Source organism: Schistocerca piceifrons, chromosome 2 (genome assembly GCF_021461385.2).
Source record: "Schistocerca piceifrons isolate TAMUIC-IGC-003096 chromosome 2, iqSchPice1.1, whole genome shotgun sequence".
NCBI lineage: Eukaryota > Metazoa > Arthropoda > Insecta > Orthoptera > Acrididae > Schistocerca > Schistocerca piceifrons.
The window spans coordinates 303,803,549-303,820,370 of NC_060139.1; the positions used below are offsets into that span (position 1 = coordinate 303,803,549).

General features: G+C 41.2%; 1 protein-coding gene across 1 annotated transcript in view; it reads right to left on the minus strand.

Moving 5' to 3' along the window:
• Positions 1 to 16,822, minus strand: part of LOC124775088 (probable chitinase 10) — a 384,516-nt gene that overhangs the window by 20,812 nt on the left and 346,882 nt on the right. The window contains exons 11-12 of the mRNA XM_047249898.1: positions 6,471 to 6,625; positions 3,487 to 3,627 (exon numbers count right to left, since the gene is read on the minus strand). Coding sequence (XP_047105854.1) covers positions 3,487 to 3,627; positions 6,471 to 6,625 — 296 coding nt within the window. The remainder of the gene's footprint in view (positions 1 to 3,486; positions 3,628 to 6,470; positions 6,626 to 16,822) is intronic.

A 16,822-nucleotide genomic window follows, 5' to 3' on the forward strand; every position in this document is an offset into this window, starting at 1 on the left:
GAGCGTGAATGATGTCACCCCTTTCCCTTTCGTATGGATTCCCACCAGATTTCGTGGTCCAAAATGACAGTTCGCAGTGCGATGAGGATCAGAAAGACGTTTTTGGTAACCCTTGACACTGCTTACTCCCTCGGTCGTTTGAACCATTCTGCGAAGACACTGTGGGGCTCCATCCCCCCTGAAAGCAATCTCACCACTTTGGATTGCAGCACGACCGCAATTGTTGCTTTTATGTACAGGTTAGAGCGACTAGGAACTGTTCAAAACAGTTTAACGGATTCTGAACGTCTTCAAAAGCATCAAAGGATACTTACGCTTTTTCGGCCCTCCTCGCTCTTCTGTGGTTCGATAAGAGCGGAGTTCAACATTAACGTGTGCCTGAATAAAATGTCAAAGGATTCCTCTAAGACACCACTCCCCTTCCCCCCCTCTCCCCAGTCCGGCAACATCCTCAGTGCCACACACTCACCTTTATAGAGCAAGTTAGAAATGTACCTGTCAGAAATTTCAACACTAGCTCAATCTGGCGGGTGCTCTAGCGCTTGAGGGATAGGCAACCGCTTCTACTCGTTTCGGTTGCGTTTGCCTACCTTCAGGTTTCAGAGCAGCTGCCAATTAAGAGGTTTATGACGATCTTTCCATCGTGTGACACGTCCAAGTTGGCGTTAGGCAGATCTGTAGTGAAATTTGGTGCTGTAAGTAGGCTGTTTAGGTTTTTATATTGGTAACGCCACGTAGCGCTCTGTATCAAAATCACTGGCTGTGCTGTGTGCAGTCTGCGGCTGGTTGGCATTGTTGTAATATTCCCTCATATGAAACGTCCCCTTAGAAAAATTAACGAATTACTGTGCTGACCTGCCTTCGATACCGACTAGGGGTATCTTCATCAGAATATAGAAAAATTTATGAATTGCTGTGCTGATAAACCTCTTACATTATTAGATTTTCAAACAGCTGATCAAAACGAAACGTACTCAGACATTTCTCTCTTTACTTATTCTGATCAACACTATACTGACACACAATATTTTTAGCACAACGCAATCTGACTTTGAACAATCCCTACAAAAGAATGGCCCTGACTAACAATAACCTACACCTTTCATGAATCATTTACCTCACAAAAATCTTCGTTACTCGAACTACTGCAATACAGCGAGCGCAAATACTGCCAGCTAAATAAAAGATTCTAACTACTGAAGTCACTAACTACTGATAGGCATAGTTAACAAATGAAAGATTTTGATAGAGAACAAACGATGTATTTACCTTAATAGTGTTCAGAAGTCATTATACACACACACACACACACACACACACACACACACACACATATATCAGTTCATGACATCCAGTCTTACAAATTTACTGTCTCTGATGAACACACGTCCAGATCATCCGCTCTCAAACTCCGCCATCTCTCTACCCACATCCACCACTGCTGGCGGTTCACCTCCAACTGCGCAACGCTACGCGCTGTTCACGTGCAACTGCCCAACACTACAATAGCGGATATTACAACAATGCCAACCAGCCGCAGACTGCACACAGCACAGCCAGTGATTTTCATACAGACGCTACGTGGCGTTACCAACATAAAAACCTAAACAGCCTACTTACAGTGCCAATGTGACATCAATAATCCACCTCACAGCTGACATGAATTTCTGAGCCGTGGCTTTTTTTTTCCTCATTTGTAGACACCTTTCAAGCGTCGGCGAACCATAACAAGATGTCGCAGTGCACCATACTTTTGTATCATCGCATAGGAAGGTTATGGGCAGCTTTGAGCCAATACGATAGTTACAAGGTTTCAAAAATGATTCTTTAATTTTGTTGCCCAGTTTATTTCATTCCCCATTCTTGAGAATATTGAACTTTGTGTCACTCCGCTTCCATCTCCATACACGCCGTATCCGTTCCCAAAGTAATTTTTATCACTTAGCCTCCCTCACACAATGTGAAATAATCCTTGAAATTTACCGATCGTAAGCGATGGAATAATGCTCCAAGGCATCCTCTACCACTTAATCTCAAATCTTACACACACCAAAAAAACCCAGATCCTAAACATAAGTTCATTGTCACACATGTACAATCGTCGTTTTCCGTATAACCCTGACGAATCTCAATTTTGTATCCACAGATCCCCAAGAAACACTGCAAGGAGACTGCACCAGGAGTTGCCGTTAGCGGCAGACTTATTGTGACTCTTTGCCTTCATCCATCCGTACAACTGAGATACGGGCTGAAAAGTATTTAAACCGACAAACTCTGGGAGGTTGAAGGGGACATCAACACAAATATTTTTCCCTAATGTCATTTTTTTCCTATGAGGAGTATTTAAACCGGTAGAGGAAGATTTCTTTGGCGGTAAATTAATTAAACCAACAAAAGTTTTTCCATTTTTTTATGACCAAGAGGCAACTCATTGACACAACCCAATTTCAATTACGGTAGATTTTTCAAAAATGCCTCCACTGACACGTAAACAAAGGTTACACCGTCGGATCATGTTCTATCTAAAACGTTGTCTTGTAGGGAGCGGGACGCCTTCCAGCAATTCCGGCAATGCTCTGGCGAGAAAATTGTGATAGTGCCTGCCATTTAATGGCCTAGGTAGCAGATACGGCCCAATTAAACAGTCCCCAACAACACCGACCCACGCATTAACGAAGAACAGCACTTTATGAGCGCTACTAACAGTGGCATGTGGATTATCCTCACTCCAAACTTGCGAATTGTGCATGTTGAAGCCTCCATCACGCCCGAACGTTGCTTCATCGGTAAACAACACAGAGGATGGAAATGTAGGATGCATTTCACACTGTTCCAGGTACCACTGCAAAAACTGTGCTCTGGGTGGATAAATAACTGGTTCCAGTTTGTGAACATCCCGTAAGTGAAATGGACGTAACAATTGCTCTCGAAGGACTGTTCCAGGTAATCTGCTAAATGACCCGGTCTCACGTAGACGTTGGTACACAGCAGCAAAAGTTGTATGATGTAGAATACGGCGATTAGGATATTGTTGTTGATAAACCCATTGTGCAGCTCGTCCGCTGTGGTGCGCTATGTAGTACGCACCAACCATATCAGTGTACTCACTCCAGGTGTATCGCTCCATTAGTTAACAGAGACAATGCACTGATGCACTGGTGGACAGCAGTTGCCTACAACTGACGAGCGTAATACGCCCTCTAACAAATGAAGATCGTAATACGGCCTCTAACAACTGAAGAGCGTAATACGGCCTCCACCGATTTAAATAATCCTCATAGGGAAAAATGACATTAGGAAAAAGTATTTGTTTTGATGTCCCCTGCAACCCCGCAGAGTTTGTCGGTTTAAATACTTTTCACCCTGTATAACTCATAATCGACCATTTTACCCAGTTCCAAAGATGATGGCAGGACACTGTTCATTACACGGCATGACCAAGTAGAGCAGTTGTCTGTTGCGTTACGCTGTAAGTTCGGAACTCACCCTGCGGCGATGGCCTCGAAGCTGGCGGGCACGGCGGCGGACAGCAGCAGCCGCGGCTGCTCGGCTGTCTTGGCCTCTCCCTCGAACGCCATCCGCAGCTCCTTCAGCAGGCTCACGTACGCCGCGCGGTCGTCCGCTCCCCTGCAATGCAGGCAACACTTCTTACACTGCGTACTCGCGTAGTATATATCTCCCAGTCATACCACACAACTAGTACAGCTCGATCCACAAACGATGGCGGTTCGCGCATGACGAGGCACGGATGGGAATTGCATTGCTGACGATTCCAAGCGACAGTTACAGTACGCGCATGGGCGTGCTTTCTGCTAGAAGAAACCATACATCCTGCAAATTATGTTTCTCGCTTACTTATGCAGAATTTGTCTCTTACAGCCACAACTAACAATGACAACTCGCAACATATGAAATCGAAATTCAGTAAACAACCGGTTACGATCACGTTTAACGCTCGCATTAGCTACAGCATTAACAGCAGAGCGCTCAGAACATACTGAACACTCATTGGCTGTCTGAGCATACGTGAATGCTCAGAACAAGCCGAAACCCGACCGCCAACGTTCGTGATTCCAACTGCAATATAAACCAAGGACACACCTGAATAATGTAGTCACAATGTTCCCATCAGAGCTTTATTACATTAATTGTCAATTAAACCTTCTTTTTACTGTGGACAGATATATTTGAGATTTGTAGCAATTAAATTTGAGTTTTGTAACGATTAATGTGAACTTTGTAACGATTAGATTTGAATTTTGTTGTGATTGTATTTACGCATAACCAGGCACAGTCAATACATCACTACGAAATTATTAATATATTAATGTTAATTTTTATTTAGTAGTTATTTAAATGAATAATACATTACAATTTATTATTATTTAATAAATTTTTATGATAATAGTGAATACATTACTGAAATAAATTAGAGAGATCTGCCTGGTGCAAGTGGCTCCAAGAATTCAGAATAGATTTGTAAGAGATGAAAATTGAAGAACATAAAATTGGGGTCAGATATACGTAGCGACCGAGTGTTGTAGATTCCCACCTCAAGAAAAAACGAATGAGAACTGAAAAAAAGTGGTCAGTAGTTTGGGAATAACAGCACTCTGATCGATGGAAAACTTATTGTTGAAACCGGAAATTAATTCAGAAATAATTATTTACATGGTACAAAAAATGGCACCAAGCGCTATCTGAGGTCACCAGTCCCCTAGACTTAGAACTAATTAAACCTCACTAACCTAAGGACGTCACACATATCCATGACCGAGGCAGGATTCAAACCTGCGACCGTAGCAGTATCGCAGTTCCGGACTGAAGCGCCTAGAACCTCTCGGCTACAGAGGCCGGCTACGTGGTACACAAATGCTTCAAATCAAGAAAGAAAAATTCTGTGTGCTGTGTTTTCGTCTTACATTCCGAGCTACTTAATCAAAACATTTCACAAGCAAACACAATGTTTGGTTTCTAGATACAATGGAAGGAAAAACCACCACAGAGAGACAAGTACGCTGTAGGAGTAACATTGTGAACGTACACTACTGTAATGATTCACTTGCTGTCCTAGATGTATAAAGTAACAGGTTAAATGTTTCTTCCCATATTAGTAACATAAAGTACTAATATTTTTTTCTAGTTGCAGCTGTCAAGAGGGCCTGCTGAAAGGTAATGGCTTGACGTGAAAACTCTTATAGCGTTTGAAATAAAACGAACGTTATTAACATTTTACATCAGTATTCTTCACGTCTCCATATTTTTAGCCTTCTGCCACTATAGGGCTTCGATTTGTAACATGGCTGTGTGTTACTTAACGATGTCGGTACGTGAGAAATAGCGTGCTGCAATCGTGTTTTGAAATCAAAGAATTCCTTGGAAGGAAAGACAGCATTGGTCGTATTTTTTTGTTTTATTAACCCCTAAATCGATTTTCGGTCACTTAGTGACCATCCTCAGTGCTGTAATATACAATTTAAATTGGTAGACACTGGTGTCAACAAGCTTAGAGCGATGTTCAAAGAAACCGAATGAACGTCAGGTAAATATAATTGTGCTACAATAATTGTGTTAGCCAGCAGATAATGGCAGCTGAAGACTATTTATAGTAAGTACAACTACTACAAGTACTACTTAATATTATTTTCAACCTATCAATCTTGTAGACTGTGATAGTACCACATAATTGTTGTTTATGGTTGTATAAATATATCTTCAATGTCTGTAACATATAACATGAAGAAAGCATCTTCAGTTCAAAAATAATCAAACGGTCAGAAGTAGATACAATCAGAAACACGTAATAAGTTTAGAATTAGTACACAATAGCACTTTCGATTTCACGTGGAATTTGGTGCTAGTTTATCATTATTAGGTAACGTGACTGTTCAAAAATTCTTTCTAGGCTTGTGGAATTTCATGAATTGTTATATGATGATTTGTTTTTGGCTTGTGTACACAGATTTTACTTTAATTATAAGTTAATGTCCAAAAGAGGAGCATTTTATAGCATGCACATTAACATTGAACTAATAAGGGATTTGATTTTGGGATGTTATTTCACCACTAAATACTGCACCTCCATCCACCAGTTACGCAATAGACAACTTGGTAATCCTAAGAATAATTCAAAATTTATCTCAAAACATTATCGTAAAAATGAACTTCTGGCTGAAAAACAAGTGATGTGATTAACAGACCAAACAGTATTCCACTAGCTGAGACAATAAGATTGAGATTCTCTATTGTAACGAAGAGACCCATCTTTTTAATCGTATTTACAACAAATTCTCTTCCATTCGCAGCCTTCTGCCAAATATATCTATAAGTGTCCCTTTGATCCCATTTTTCCATGCACACATCAAAATACTTATTTTCAGAATAGTGTCTTCGTTTTGATTTACTGGAACTAATGTGTATATATAATAGCATTGATATCGCTTGTCACAGGTCACTGTAGTGACGCGTACCTCGGGTACTCCCAGTCAACGTCCAGACCATCAAACTTGAAGTCTCGGAGCAGCTCGATGGCGTCGTACACAAACTGATTCATCCTGAACACGTTCGAAGTCAACTCCTTAAAAGGCGTCGATCCGAATGCCCATCCTCCGATAGCGAGCAGCACCTGAAAACGACAGCACACATGTCTACTAACAAATATTTTCCAAATTATCTAATCGAGGGAAACAGATTATTCGCAATGTATTTGGAAATACTACTTAAGTAATACGGTTTCACAGAAGCTGTTCTGAAAAGTAAATAAAAATCAGACGTTATCACAGACGCACAACACAACAGTTATCATCTATTTAAATTACTCTAGATACTATTATCCCTATTAATCCTGTGTGTAGATTTCTTAGGATTCTGGAAAACACCGATAGCTAAATGACGCCACTTGCCCTTGGAGCATTGTAACACATTTTTTGGAATTGTGGAAAGTGAAGAAGAGTTAAAGACCGTCTAACTGAATGTGAAAGAAGGAAGTGCAAAGGTTCATCTAATACTGAATGTCAAGAAAACTACAATTATGACAACTATACCTATCACATCGGGGCATATAGGACGAGAACAATGGAAATGGTTTCTACGTTCAGTCATCTCAGCTCCCATATTTCTGCTGATGTCGCCTGCAGCCATGAAATCAAGAGGCATTTGTTACTTGGTAGAAAGGCAATGTACAACCTTGATCAAGTTTTGAGCAGTACAGACATAACTTTAACAACAACAGACCCGTTTATTAAGGGCTATAGTCTTTCCATTTGTGATGTATAGATGTGAGACCTGGGCTACAAGAATGGCTGAACGGTGTAGAACAGACACCTTTGAATTATGATGTTGTAGGAAACTGATCTGAGTTCCATGGACCACAAAGAGAACGAGTAGATCAGTATTACAGCAAACAAAACCGGATTGCTCCCTGTAAGATCTGAAACAAAAAGTGTCTTCTTTGGGCATATCATATCTTCTCATGATTCCCTGGAAAAGACGTGAACACTGGGGAAGATCGATTGCACAAGAAGAGGGCGACAAAAGATTAGACGGATCGTTGGCATCACAGAAGTAATGGATTCCAAACTGGAAAGTCTATGGGGGAGAGTGAGGAACAGAAGAAATTGGCGAGCTTCAGTACTACAGAGTCAGAATCGACTAAAGGAATAGAGAGAGTGAGAAAGATATATGGTATACTGAATGGGCAGCTTGTTTAATTTGGAGAGTTAGAAATTTTCCTAGTTTTGTGAATGACTCAAAGAAAACAGAGTCTATTATGCTAAAACTTCTGTAAGATGGCAGCTATGCAAACAGAACTTTTGCTTCTTGAAGAGTTCACAATTTTCATCGTAAGTTATCTGTACGTTGCTTGAAACTCAAATTAAACTAATGAAATATTTGATGTAATTACCTACAATTAATTTTATGGAAGTGCGAGTCTCTTACGTATTAATAATAATTGAGGCCTTAAGAATGTCGATGAACTGCTGAAATCTCAAATTTTATTGCAGCACTAATAACAACAGGTAATGCCAGCCCACATCCGTATATCGTCTTTAATAACAGCTTCAGAAAATACTGAAGGATGTATCGGTATACACGGCTGGATATGACGGAAGTAGGGGATTTCGCAGTGGAGAAGAGCATAATATGACTGAAATAAATACTAATTAAAATTTGTCTAATTGGGCGGTATGGAGTGAAAGTTCAAAGATATAGCTACTAATTTGTTATGGGAGTGATTCTTGCGAAGAAAACATCGTTGTAACTGCAATAATAGTGATCAGCCACTGTAGCGACGTCTCTTGTTCAGCCTTGTAAATCCTGATTATGTAGTTCGCCTGTTCCACACGGATTGCGCCGCCTACGTGCTTCATGGCTGCTCGGTCACGCTCCGCCGAAAGAGAAGGCGTAATTTCTACAGATCCCGAGGCCGCAACGTTTGCTACGTTCCGCAACGATAAGCAGTGCGCGTTTCATATTTCATGCAGTTTCCTTTATGCACAGCACAAGTAATGAAGTACATGACCCTGTGAAACTGAAAATCGTGTTTAGCAAACATGATCTGGAAGCAGGTACGAAACATTGACAGCAACTGAACCGATATACGTTCTCTGTTGTCAAATTTTCGAGCCTGATACCTCTACAGAGCTTCAAGAATTGCAAAACTAAGAGTGTAAAGGTATATTTCATCACCACATTTTACATGAAAGCGGAATATATTTTTGTGATTTTATTCCACACTCAGACTGATATATACAGGGTGTTCCGAAAAAGCGTCGAATACTTTGTGAGGTGGTAGCACTCATCGAAACAAGGAAAATAAGACCAAATACACAGGTCAGAAAATGCATACTTTTTGAGATAGATCCAATAAATATGGGCCCGAAAATGCATAGTTTCTGCGACAAACACGTGTTTACAGGTGGTGTTCAGCGTGGCGTCCGTTCATGAGAATGCACTCTTCCGCCCTCCCTCCAGTATAAGAAATGATACCCCCCCCCCTTCCCCCGTCCAATTCAGCGGTCCTGCAAAAGTTGTTCGCGCACATTCTGACGAAAGTGTGCTGGTGCGCCATCATGCTTGAACCACATTTGTATTCGTTGCTGCAATGGCACAGCCTCCAGCAATGTAAGCAGTACATTAATGAGAAAGTCCTGATAATGCACCCCAGTTAAACTTTGTGGTAGCACATATGGCTGTATTAATCTATCGCCAAGTACACCTGCCCATACGATGACTGAGAACCGGTGTTGATGCCCTCTTTCCTGAATTGCTTGGGGAATTCCATTTGCCCATACGTGCTGGATTCTTTACGAGGTACCCGTTTATTCGATTTTGAACTTTTCCATGAACTAATCATGAACCGATTCATGTGTGGCTGAGACTTGTGATTCTATTTAACCAAACATTGGTGACAAATCAGGGATTTCGATGTTCCTGTCTCAGCAGCAATAGCTGCCTGATGTGGCGAGTGACTCCCGATAGGGCGGCAACCTTCTTAACTCAGCAGCTACGTGGACTGTACAAAAATCCGGCTTTACATTCTCTCTGATACAAGAAGAGGGAGAGCATGCAGTCCGACAGAATTGAAAAGCCATAAAGAGGTCCTTGTGCCATTCTTGTGCTTCTTTCCGAGACTAAAACCGATCGACGGGCACCATGCACCATTCATTAGATATTCGTACCGTTTATGACAGCCACGGCGTGAGAGCGACATGGGAAGTACAGTATCACATGCTGCTGATACATCGTACAAAATACACTACCCTGTTATTCCAATGATCACTAGCATGAAATCTGATCTTATCTTTTTCCCCATATTCCTGTAAATTGCTGGCTACGTGTCATAACAATATAATTTTTCAGTCCAGTTTTGGCGTTGTTCTTTTCTTTTGGACGATTTGCGCCAAAAATAGGAAATTCCAGGCCCATATCCATATCACCACTTGAAAACAGGCTATTGCCGGTTTCCGTCCCGAAGAGCTTATACAAACAGCTTTATAAGCAGATTATGCCTGGGTGCTAGGATGAATAATATATTTACTCACCTATCAGTTAGAGACCTGTATCTAGGCTGACACGGGTCAAAGTTCACGATAACAGCGGGATGAAGGCTACAGTGAATATGCCCAGTCGCAGAATACTGCTGTTCCATCTGAGTAAACGGTGCTCGCACTAAAACCCTATCATATGGTGTATTCGCCCCACAAACGTGCAGTGGCTATGGGTTCCTAGTAATATTCCACCACCATTCATAAGATCACAGTGATTGCTGAACGTGTGTACAGTTATATAAAACAATCTAGAATTACCGATTCATTCAGAATTTTCGTTGTTAGAACCCCCACCGACTGAAAATTGTAGGAGAGTCATTTCAGATTGGTACCTGCTTAATCGGATTGGAACTGACAGGGACAGATATGCAGCGTTGCTGCACCCGTGAGAACGGAAGCCCACTTCTCAATATGACTGGGGTGAAGGGCAGAAAACTGAACTTCACACAACAACTGAATGTTCCCTCAGAACATTCAAAGCAATAATGGAAGACCTTCAGAATTTGGCATCAAAAGCTTCTGTCTGTATTTCAGATCTGGACTAAGGGCTATGAGTCCATTATGAAGTTGAGATTTGATATATCAGTCTAGAAATGTATACAGGATAGTTCAGGTGCCCTATCTATGAGGCCTGCAACACTTTCAAATACCACGTACAAGATTTTCATATTCACTGGCTCACTAAACGCAGACTATTAGTCCTACAGAAAAAATGAAGAAGACGTTTTTGTAGTAAATTTAATGTAATTAAATTTTGTATTGGGCTACATTTTCGTTAGAGGCAGTAGTTTTCGAATTATTCAAGAAAAACATATAAAACCGACCTTTTTCTTGAACAGCTCAATAACTGTCCTACAGTGAAAACGTATCCCAGCACAAATTTTTAATTGCATTAAATTTTCTACAAAAAGGTCCTGTTCATTTTTTTCCGTAGGACTAATAGTTTGCAAATAGCGAGAGAGACAATATGAAAATCTTGCATGTGATTATTGAGGGCATTGTGAGGTGCATAAAACCGGTAGACAGGAGCAACGGAATCACTTGTGTATTTGTTGGAAATAACTTGAAAGGGTACAGTACCGCCCAACATTGAAAATAGGTACGAAATTCTTGTCAGAACAACACATTTTTTGTGTAAAAGTAACTCAATTTCAATTAATACAGCGAAGCCGGATACCAGTGTGGGAAAGAATGACAATTTATTTATTTAATTGATCACATGTGCACTCCCTCAAAATAAATCCCTACATCCAGTTTGGTGAGATCTGTGAAAGGAATGAATGTATGGTCGTCTGCTAACCACAGATAGTGAATCGGAATATATGATCATCTTTGAGTCGATCCTTTGGCTACCTTTGGTGAGACCAAAGAGATGGAAGTTACCAGAGCTTTGAGCGTCTGAAATGTGGCTGACCAATAAGGTAGCAAGGTGCTTCTCCCACTTCGAGAGAGGTGCGAGAGAATCAGAATACGGCCATGTTTCAGCACTCTGCCGCTGAACCTTCTGCTGTAAAGACCTGTTTTTTTGTTGTGCTCCGGAATGAAAGAGTGGAGGCATGGTATGGATGTGGAATATTTAAGAGTAGTTAGAATTAATAATTTCTCTTTCACAGGACCTTTTGTGGGGAAAATTACAAAGTGAGGCAGGTAATTTTAAGGGGATTGTAGTAAACCAACGGTCACAAAGAGCCCACGTGTAGTTATAAGTTGAGATACTTCCGTGAGCTTAAGCTGAAATATTTAAGAATTAATAGCGTGTGTACAATAAGCTGAAATATTTAAGAATTAATAGCGTGTGTACAATAAGCTGAAATATTTAAGAAATAGCGTGTGTATCATAAGTTGAAGTATTTAAGAAATATCATTCCGTGTGACGCTGAATTTAAACTCTGAGAGAGAATCAAGGTGAGTCGGCCGTTTTTCCAGCAACGCCACTTGGCTTGCATTGCACAGGAAGACGTGCGTTTATCTCCAGAGTTCACAGTAGGAAAGTAGAATTACAAAGTGGGGCAGTGTCGTGTGAAACTGGGATAAATATTGATTGAAGTGGGAAAGCGGAAAGTGATGAAGTTGTAACCGTTCTTTGTGTAATATTTCATATTGTTGTGTTGTGTATGTCTTGTAATTTGGGTATGTGTGTTTTGCATGGGAGTAGCAAGGTAGTTTCGAAAGATTTGTGGGTATGCCTGTTCCTTCTGTATCGCTCGATCTGGAGGAAAGTTTCGTGAGGATTATTGTGAGTGGCGAAGTGTGAGGTATAATAAAGGATCCACCATCCGATCCAGGGAGTGCACTGTTGCGGTAAATAGATTACGAGACCATAGTATAGAGATTCACTAACGTAAAGCCATGCCCACTGGGCGGAATTTCTCATGTGATTCTGTTGTAGGTTGTAGAATTTGTGTGTTTAGGAATAAATCAAATAGTGAAAAGAAAGAGATTGGTGGCCTTTTTCATTAAATTGTATGTTATCGTAATGTCCCGAATTTATATAAAAGCCGTTAAATCAAAGACAAAAGGTAAATGTGGTATTGCCAGTGCGTAGTGTACAGTCAGAGTTCTATAAATCACTGATAGTCAGATGCGTGTTTCCGTTGCGTATTATTCATACAGGTGGATAATTTGTAACTAAATAGTAAGATACGAGAATTCATGTTGCTCGATAAATTAAGGAAGATTCCACTCGCTTGGCAAACCACTCATCTTGCAGGCCTGACTGCTTGATGCCACAGTATGAGAAAGGCAAGTGGGTGCCTCTCATAATTTCGACCCTGCCAGGATTCCGTTTTTTTTGCCACGATAATTTTGTTACCTGGGTATTTAATTTGTTGCCAGGATTCCATTTTTTGCCACGATAATTTTACCTGGATATCTAATTTGTTGCCAGGATTCCGTTTTTTGCCACGATAATTTTGTTACCAGGATATTTAATTTGTTGCCAGGATTCCGTTTTTTGCCACGATAATTTGGTTACCTGGATATTTAATTTGTTGCCAGGATTCCGTTTTTTTTGCCACGATAATTTTGTTACCAGGATATTTAATTTGTTGCCAGGATTCCTTTGCCAGGATCGTTTTTGTTAGGATATTTTGTTGTTAGGGTTTGCTGTTAAGATTTTTTTTTATGGAATGTATTGTGATAGCGCTAAGAAGTAAATTTTTTCTGTTTGCAAATTCTTTCTGGATTGGTGAGGATCTTTTATTTTATTTTATGTAATTAGTTGCTATATCGCACAAGGCTGGAAGATCGTTTCATAATTTTTTTTTTTTGCGTAATGTCCGTAGTAACTAGGTCGCAGTCAAAAAGTGTAGCCACCATGGAGAATAGCGATTCTGGGGTGGACGTAGCAGTGCAGCAGGAAGTAAATGTTGACCATGGGTTAATGAGCGAGAAAGACAAACACTCCGAAGGGGCTGTATTGTTCAGTGGACCGCTGCAAGGGGATCCTTTATGCGGCGGGCTTTGTCCACAAACGCGGGCTTTTCCCGACGACGCGGGCGAGCCGAGACTAGGCCAGGTGTGCGGTGAAAGTGCAGCTACCCTTAGCGAAGCTACGGTTTCTCAGGCGAACGAGGTGAGCGCGTCGAAAGTAGGAAATAACGATGTGATACTGCAGTTTTTACAAGCGATGAGTAGGGAGACCAACGAAAGATTAGAAGCAATCAATAGAGATAATAAGGAGAGAGATAGGGAGGCTAAGGAGAGAGATAGGGAGACTAAGGAGAGATTGGAAGCAAATAAGGAAAGATTGGAGGCAATTGATAAGGGAAATAAAGAGGCAATGAGGAAGCTACACACAGTTATCGATGAGCGTCTGTCCGCAGTTAATAATCGGTTAGATGAGGGGGAGAAGAATCTGGATGCGGTGCAGCAAGAATGTGATGCTGTGAAAGAAAAGGCCAATAATTTGGAGGTACGAATAAGTGCAATAGAAAGCGATATTACAGAACATAGGGGCGTGTGGCCGGATGAGCGAATCAAAGAGATAGTAGAGGACTTACTTGCAGATAAACAAGGGGCATTAGACAGCGTGGAAGCTCAAGTCACACGGCAGGAAATGGCGCTAAATAAACACAGGGATGAAGTTGCGGAGGTAGTGGTCAGAATGAATACGATTAGCGCAGATGTAGAAAAGATCAGTATAAGAGGCGAAACAGGCTCTAACAGTACGCAGCGAGAGGTTTATGCCGACCAGGAGGAGATACAATCACTATTACAGTTTAAAGAGGCACAATTAGAAACAAATAGGAAACATAGGGAAGAACTAGCACAGTTGCAATTAGCGTGCAGAAGCGAAGGTGAAACACCACCAGGTAGACTGCGGAGGGAGAGTGAGATAAATTCAAAAATCGAAAATAGGCAGAAAGAGGATGACGAACTCAGAGAGTTAGAAGAACGGTTGTGTCGGATAAAACAGGTGGCAAACCCAACTGGGTATAGCCCAAGGTCGGAAAACATAAATGCGGAAGAAGAATGTAGGAGACACTTCGTGTCGGTACAAACGTACACTTGTTTTCCGGATCCTGATAATTACCAACATCCATGCCTGTGGCTGTCTCAATTTCAAGATTCATTACCTTCATCGTGGGGACCGCTCCTAAAAATGAAGTTTGTGTGTAACCATTTGAGGGACGAGGCTAGAGCGAAAATGCAGGAAGTTATTAAAGACTGTAGTAGCTACAAGATGTTTTGTGACAAATTTTTAAATGAATTCTGGTCGAAAAGTAAGCAGGACCAGGTTAAGCAAAGCATATTGATGATGCCAAATTGTAACGAAGGTGGTATAAGAGATCCAGTGTCGTGTTATCAGGAAATGCTGAGACGAAACAGGTATTTGGATGTGCCATACGAAACTGGGGAGCTCATTAGGATCTGTATAACGAAGTTGCCAGTGAGATTGCGCAGAGATATAGTGATAGCAGGCAGAGGCTTGAACGATTCTGCGTCATTTCAGCACTTATTACAGGAACTGGGTAACGAGAGCAACATTGTGAACGGCGACATGACTCTTAGGTCAGGCAGAGTTGAGGATAGGAACGGTAGAAACTATCAGAATGACAGGAGAGCATGGAATCAGAGGAATGACGGAAATGGAAGATGGCGAGGAAATAGGGGGCAGAATTCATGGGGATATCGACCAGCAAACCGGGAAGATAGAAGATGGGACAGAGATGGAAGAAGGGAAAATGAAAATGATGGGCGAAGAGAGGATAGGCAATTATTGGGTTCACGACAGGACAATCATTGTCACAATGACGGAGGGACAAGAAGGTGACTACTTGATAGACGGGTACAAACCAGGACTATTAATGATGTAAATATTAGGTATATCGATTACGGAAAACTAAGGGAGAATCTGTTAGAGGAGGTAGGAGATGTGGGGAGTGAAGTCCACCCAATAATTAGCGTAGAAATAAATAATATAATCGTACCTTGTGTCATCGACACAGGCAGTGTAATGAGTGTTTTGAGGGAAGATGTGTTCAAGTGTTGTAGCCTTACGAAACCATGGCCAACGTTGCCATTGCAAAGGACAACAGTGAGAGGGGCAATTACAGGAAAGGGAATTGAGGTGAAGTTACAAGCGCAGGTAGACTTCGTGTGCCAGGCGAAGAGGTTTAGTACAGTGTTCATGATTGTGTCATCTCTAACTGTTGAAGGGATATTAGGGGTTAATTTTTTGAACCAATATAAAGCAGTCGTTAACATGAGAAATGGTTCGATGGAGTTGAAACGAGATTCGGAGGAAATTACATTAAGATTCGACGATTGCTTACATGGTAAAGATAACGCACACTTAGCATTATGTCTGGCGGTAAAGTCCGGTAAACAGGCACAGAATACGGGGTTCGAACAAGAGAAGAAGGAAATTCATAAATGTTTGGAGGAGGAGATCAGGGAGAAAATCTGGCATTTACGAGGGACCACGGTCTACGGGGAATTGCAGAAAATTTTATACGAGAATAGAAAGGTATTTAAACATGCTGCGGGTACAATAAGAAATTTTGTGTATAGATTCAAGGTCAAGCCACATAAACAGTTTAGGGCCCAAGTGTACCCGATACCTGTTGTGTACAAAGAAAGAGTGGAAGCTGAGATCGAAAGCATGCTACAACAAGGGATTATCGAACCAGCATCCAGTCCGTACAACAGTCCTTTAGTTTGTGTTGAAAAAAAGGATGGGTCAATTAGATTAGTTTTGGACGCAAGAAGGATTAATAAGATAATAGAGCCAGAGACAGATCGGCCGCTGACACTTGACGAATAGCTACAAAAGTTCCACGGGATCAGAGTTCTCAGCTCAGTTGATTTGAGAATGAGTTTCTGGCAGGTGGAGTTAGACAGGGGGTGTAGAAAATACACTGCTTTCTTGTGCTACGGGAAATCGTATCAGTTCCGGAAACTACCATTTGGGTTAAATGTATCATCCGCGGCATTTATCAGAGCGCTAAATACTGTCATTCCTAATGAAATAAAAGATAAGATAACACAGTACGTGGATGATGTCCTGATAGCCGAAAGAAACTGGGAAGACCACAATAGAACGTTAGGCATATTGCTCGGTGCACTGGAGAGACATGGGGTGACCGTGAATTTGGGAAAGTCAGAATTTGGACGAAAAGAAATCGAGTTTCTAGGTCACATTGTGACACCAGAGGGAATAAGACCAAATCCAGACAAACTCGAAGCAATCAGAGATTTTCCGGTGCCAAGAACAAAACGTCAGCTACGGGGTTATTTAGGATTAATCAATTTTTACAGGAGGTTCATTA